Here is a 6,594-nt window from a genome sequence, read left to right on the forward strand (position 1 = left end):
TGTTGATAATAAGTGAACAGGAATGCAGGCAACAGTTCTTTGATGGAATAAAGCTGTTTTACACCAACTCAGGGGCTGGACAAAATTTTTGCAATTTGCCTCCCTCTTCCTAATACTGGCTCACATCAACCTGAAAAACGTAAAATGAAAAATTCATGCTGTGTTTTCAAATTAAAGGCTCCAAGTCTGACGAACCCCATACATTTATTGAATTGACAAACTCATCCAGAAACAGCTGTCTGTTATTTTAAAACAACCAAATAGAAGTGGGTTTTGAGCTTTTTTCAGTATAAAAACATTTTTGTTCAACTTCTACATTTCAAATCTTTTAAGTTAATCACGGTACTTCAGAGTAACAGTATCTCCAGCCACCAAAGGGAGTTGCTCTTGACCTTTTCCCTACTTATCATCTTTGCTGATGAAAAAGCAAAAAAACTCTCTCTGCATTGTGTGAAAAAGTCAGTGGAACAAAGAGGATCCTCTGCAACAGCTTTTAGGATTATAATTTCCAAGTGTCATTGAAAAATGTGCTTTTATTTTGAGAGATCTATAGATGTATATGTACATATTTAATGAAAGTAAAACAACAGCTTGCTCTTCGCTCACAAATGACAGAACTCCCATGGGATTTTCAGAGGGCTCAGGTTCAGGAATACAGCAACTCATATTTCACCCGTGTGTTTTTTGCCTGCTGATTACTATTCGTAGTGGGGGTTTCTTTGGAGGGGGTTTTGCTGATATTAGCATCTTTCAGTTGAACAGATTTCACATCCCTGATTTTACACCCTATTTACTTGACTTTCTTCTACACTGCAAATATTTGAGTTTCTGCATTAAACTGGGAACCCAGTTCTCAAAAACCTACATCAAAGTGAGATTACATTACAGGAATCAAAGACTGAAAACACATTTCTTCACTCAGAACTTCTCACAGCAAAAGTAACTAGCATAGATCATTTAAAAAAGTGAAAAGTAAATCATTAAAAAACTGAAAAGCAAATCATTAAAAAACTGAAAAGCAAGGATAAATTAATTGCTGCTTTACTTTCCCTGCTGCTTTCCATCTTACAGATCCGTTCATCTATCAGTGCCTTGCTGTTTCCCAAAAGGCCGTTCAGCTGGATAAGACATTTCCTGATTGCAGGAGTAATTCTTGCTTTTAATAATCTGCTTGTAATTTTTGTCCCGACTATTAAAGACATCTTCGGATTTATTGGTAGGTTTCATAAATACTTTTTGTTTACTATGTTAATCCTTTCCACAATGTATTTACATTCATGGACTGAATGCGTCTCAGTTTGGGTCTTACAGTAGAGTAATATAAACACGGATTAAAGCTAAAAGGGAAGTAAAAATTCCCAAACAGCTGACAGACAAAGACAAATGCTTCCCAACTTCATTGCTACCTTGCATGAGGCACAAAGGATCCAATAATCACAGTATAAAAACTGGTAAGGAATTCCCATTTTGACAAAAAGGGCATTTAGTGAATGGGGAGGAGATGGAAATCACCTTTGGTTTTCAAGCACCTGCAGCCTGGACAAAATGTATTGACTACCAAACTGTGATGTTAGAAAATGGAGAAAAATGACACATTTCTTTTGACATTCACAGTTCTCTCCCTACCTCTTTCTTTTGGTCAGTTTTGGCCTCTGACCAAAGAGGTCCACGATGAGCCTCCATGCTCTGAGCTGCTTGAGGACTCAGGGATGCAGATGTCCTTGAGAAAGACACCTCCACAGGTTTCCGTCTTTTTCATATTGTACCCTGCATGTAGTCAGCTGGTTGGGTCCTCCCTGCCTTTCACACCTGGGCCACCGCGCCGGGCTCTGCTGCGAGGAGAGGAGTAGGCACAGGTCATCCACCCTCTTTTCGACACACGCTTTCCAGGGTCGTGATGCCCTGGGAGCGCCTGTTTGTCCTCACTTCACCAGCTCACATGCAGACGTCCGTATCACAGAGCCACACCGGTTTGAACAAACCCTCTTGGCAACGAGTGCCTCTGTGGGCCCTGAGCACTCAAATAAGTGTTTGGACATCTACAGCTCTACACAAATGCCGTCTACAGAGAGAGCCCCATGTGCAGCTGGCCTTGGAAGAGCAGCTGCCTGCCCACACACTCTCTTTCGCAGGTCCACCACACTACTTATGTGTCGGCACGGTACTCAGCTCTGCTTTCTCTTCCAGGTGCCTCTTCTGCTACAATGCTGATTTTCATCCTCCCTGCTGCCTTCTACCTGCGGCTTGTTGAGAAGGAGCCCCTGAGGTCTCCCCAGAAGATCGGGGTAAGGGAGCAGGCAGCAATTTTCAAAGGAAGGATGGGAGGGTGTGGGCTTCCCACTGGTCACAAATACTCGGACCTTTGACTTGCAGCACCTGGCAGGTGATCACAAATGGCAGTGTCTCACCCAAAATACAGGTCGGGCAGCGTGATTCGCCTTAGCGAGGAGAGGCAGGCTTCACACGCCAAAGCCTTTAGCACCCTACTGATACTGATACGCAACAGTAAGTGTCTAGGTTGAAGTGTGTCTTAAATCACTAGAAAAGGGCATGTATTTAATCCGATGCAAGCTCTAGTTAACAACTGCTCTTGCATTAATAACACCAAGACAACGTATAAGGAGCTGTTGGTTCATGCTAGAAGGCCAGCTGTGGATTAGCAGGAAGATTTGAGGTCAAGGTTAAGAAGGAAGTTGTACTGCAGAGATAATTAATCAATAGTCAGTTCCCCACTGAGATACATCTATACAGCTACAGGAAACATATATGAAGGTCTATCATTTATACACAGCATGTGTTTATATGTCGTGCTGGACTGCTGCAGCAGTACCTTTCATGCTGAACATCAATAGCTATCTGCACATTTAACAATATCACCAAGGATATGTACTTTGAAAATTTAATCAGAAAAGTTATTGATGAAATAGATACACAGGCACCTAATGTAAACAGATGTACATATATACACCTATATACATGTTCACAAAAAACATGGAATTTCAACCGGTACATACTGCAAGTATAAAAGAAAAGGTTTTTTATTATAAAATGATTTCTGACAATGACTTTTGGAGCTGTTACTATAAAGAGACTGTGCATATTTGTTCATGTCTCTTTGTTCATTCTTCATGTTGCTGTGTGTTAGGCACATCTAGAATTTCACAGCCTCCACTGAGATCACTTACAATATTCATCTTTGTGTTGCGAGTCAGAATATTGTTAAGTGTGGACAGATTATGGTAAACTAAAGCCTCCCTAAAGCAAAGGGAGCATCTATAAGCATCTGAATCACTTGAATATGTACAGAAATGCCTTCAGAGAAGACAGATGGTCTTACCTGTTCGTCTAATAATGATGAAAAGGATTAACTCTGAAGCCGTTCTTTATACCAGAGACAATGATTATTCATTGAACATTGGTCAGTTTTTAAAGAAAAAAACTGTTCTTCTGTTATATTTTGTATTATTGCACATAGTAACAAAGCGGGGGGGTTGGGGGGGGGTGTCAGATCTGGTCTTGTAAATCCTGGCTTTCTTGGACTGAAATTCACACAGGACTAACTTTGATTCACGTAGCCCTGTATGACATTACTTGGGCTTTAGACAAAGAGAATGACCCAAGCTCAGGCCCTGGGTGTTACATAAATGCTGTTCAGTGGGACAGTCGGTGAACTACAGTCTGCGAACTACAGTCTGCTCAGTCACTTGCTTTACTAATAAAACATCATTTTCCAATTGCAGGCTCTAATTTTTCTCATTCTTGGCATAATCTTCATGATTGTGAGTATGACTCTTATTGTAATGGACTGGATTAACAATCCCCCAAGTTCCAGACATCACTAACCTGTGGAGACAACCAAGTGCTTTTTATACCATAAATATTTCTATTGTGTGCTCTGAAGGACGCCTAAACGGGACTGTTATTCCTAGCTAGTAACTGCAGTATTTTGAAGACAGTTTCTGGTAAGGTCACTAGAACCCAGTGGAGTCTACGTTATCCTTTTCACTAAGGATTGTTATTTATGCATTAGGAACCCGAGCTTAGCATTTCTGGCCAGGTGAAACGAAATGTGTGGTGTGGATGCTTTCTATTTTCAAAACCAAAATAACTGTGTACATAGTCCTTAAGAATAGCTTGGTGTCACCCTTTTCAACCTCTCCCATCATGCTAATAATCACAGTTCCTAGAGCCCTGGAAAGGTAATGGCCAGAAAACCAGCTAGTGCCTTGTTTTCTAGCTGAAGCTCATGGGAGTAGCTGCCCAGCTCCAAGAGAAAGGGTACGGTTTCTGTAGGGGATCTGAAAGGTGACTGCTCCCTACCAACCTGTCTATTGGAAAGATGATGGCTTTGACAAGCCAGCAGACAAAGCTGAGCATCAGATTTCTTGCCCAAATTCGTCACCCTTGGCAGGTGATGGCTGTCGTACAGAATAAAGCTCTCTGGCACAGACTCTGTGCTGGGGCATGTGCTTGAAGAACAGTTGAGCATTCGCGTTTTGTTGTTAAAGATGCCCGTGCTGGAAACGTCAGGAATTTCTGCTGTGGGTTTTTTTGGTTTTCTTTACTTTTTTAATTCTTGTGTGAGCTTGCATCACTGAACAAGTTGTATCCTCCATAGAAACTTGTCTTCCATTCTCATGGGAATTTAAGGAGACCACAAGGTGTGGCAAAGCACCCGATCCAGTATTGTTCAGTACTTGTGTATTTGATAAATGTTCAGTGCAGGAAACTGTAATTTGCTATATATAAAAATATATGTATTTATGTAAATAATTTTTTGTTTTCCTCTGGTTATAAAAATGTTACCCTGTGTTAAATGATTTTTGAAATTTTTTTTATGTGTCACTCTTTTTTCATAGCCACACACTTAATATTGTTTTGAAGAAAATATATTGGATTGGTGGGTTTGTAAAAGGTTCATTTTTATTCACCAGTGTTTGAAATATACCTGTAGCAAGCCTGTTACCTGTGTAAAAACACATTCAGATGTTTACTACTTAAGTTACAATAAATTGCAAGATATTTTCCTCTTAAGAATTTTTAATATGTGCCTCTAAGTTCTGTATTACCACTGTACACCATAAATTTGGGTAACTTGCTCGGTTGCTGTACCTTAGCTGCTCTATGCATATGCTAGCATTCAACAACATACATAATCAAGGTATGCAAAGGAAAAGACATTACTGACAACCTCAAGTGTATCATGCTATGCAACTGTGCAAGACAGAAAAAAAAATGTTATGTTCTGTGTTATATGGATGCTTAATTAGTGCCTTCCAAATTGTGATTTTGGCTGTGCTGTGGAGTACCCACTACATATGTTCTCTGTACACACCAGGGAAAAATAGTCAGAGAAGTCACGTTAACTCCATAGCAGAGGGGATGAGTGGGAAGGTGTGACTGTTGGTTTTAACACGCTCACACAAATCCAGACTCCTATAATTGCAGTTTTCATTTTCTGATTTAGAAATCTGTTGAGTACATGTGAACTCAGAAAGCCATAAAGCACAGAAAAGTTGTCTCTGCTCACTCCTCACCTTCGCACGAAATTCTGTGTGTGCGTGTGTATAAATGTGTTTGTATAAATGTGTGTGTGTATAAATGTATGTGTGTATAAATGGAAAAGCTTATCAAATGTATATTGCATGCCAACTGCTATTTTTCTGAGCAGTATTTTATGCTCACTTGAGTACTGTATCCTTAATATACTGGGGCACGCTTCCTCGCAAACGCTGTCTGACCTTGCATTTTTTGAAGAAAAAGGTGTCAAAAATCTTTTGCTCAATTTTAAGCAGACTAATACAAATAAGGCTGCATTATTACCGGAGACCTTTAACATGGACTAGAGTTACTAGTAACACACCCACACACCTCTCTTCCTGTTACCATTACTGAGAGTTACACGTATGGAAGAACTGAACCGTAACTGCATCTTTGCTTCAGAGCAAAAGCACATAGAGTGGCTGCAGCTGCATGCAGAGACTTAGGAATTCACGTAGCCCACCTGAACTATAGATTACCTCAAGAAAAGTAACAGAAAAACTATGGAACAACGGCATAACTCGCTGCCTTTTCACGGCACAAAACTGTCGATGACCAAAAGAGAGGTAGAGAGTCCGTACAATGTCAATTTTTCAAGGTAAAAGGTGTTGGTCACCGTGACACGCAGCTGCTGCGCACACTGGGAGTGAGGGTAGTATTGCGCGCTGACTTATTAGCACTGCTGGGAGTGGTGGATGTTGGAGTTTCTTGTTCATTTGGTGACGTTGACGATAGGCCCTGTGAGGATTTTTGTTACAAAACCACCCATGGAGGTATAATAAATGGATTTTTCAAAGACCGCAGATCTTTTTTCTTCTGTTTTAGGCTAGCAGGAGAAGGAATTTTTCTGAAAATCAAGCAGAGTCAAACTAGGAGCCTTAACATGAGCGTCACGAAAACTACCTTCCCTTTTAAGAGAGAAATTTGTATATTCATGTATCTGCAGATGAACAAGATGGCAGCCCCTTCACATAATAACCCTTTTGCATACCCTGTTTCGTATCTATTCATGGAGCCGCGTAGACATCACTGGGTAGAGAACGGCTGGCGTTA

General features: G+C 40.6%; 1 protein-coding gene across 2 annotated transcripts in view; it reads left to right on the forward strand.

The window, feature by feature from the left end:
* The window catches only part of SLC38A4 (solute carrier family 38, member 4), a 21,989-nt gene extending 16,945 nt beyond the window's left edge, over nt 1-5,044 (forward strand). Inside the window, exons 14-16 of one of the 2 annotated variants that reach the window (XM_010289576.1) lie at nt 1,072-1,216; nt 2,188-2,285; nt 3,741-5,044. In XM_010289576.1, the coding sequence (XP_010287878.1) occupies nt 1,072-1,216; nt 2,188-2,285; nt 3,741-3,842 (345 nt within the window). In that variant the 3' untranslated portion in view covers nt 3,843-5,044. The remainder of the gene's footprint in view (nt 1-1,071; nt 1,217-2,187; nt 2,286-3,740) is intronic. The other variant, XM_010289575.1, reaches the window with a different exon arrangement.
* The last annotated feature ends 1,550 nt before the right edge of the window (nt 5,045-6,594 follow it).

Source organism: Phaethon lepturus, unplaced genomic scaffold, assembly GCF_000687285.1.
Source record: "Phaethon lepturus isolate BGI_N335 unplaced genomic scaffold, ASM68728v1 scaffold17666, whole genome shotgun sequence".
Classification (NCBI taxonomy): domain Eukaryota; kingdom Metazoa; phylum Chordata; class Aves; order Phaethontiformes; family Phaethontidae; genus Phaethon; species Phaethon lepturus.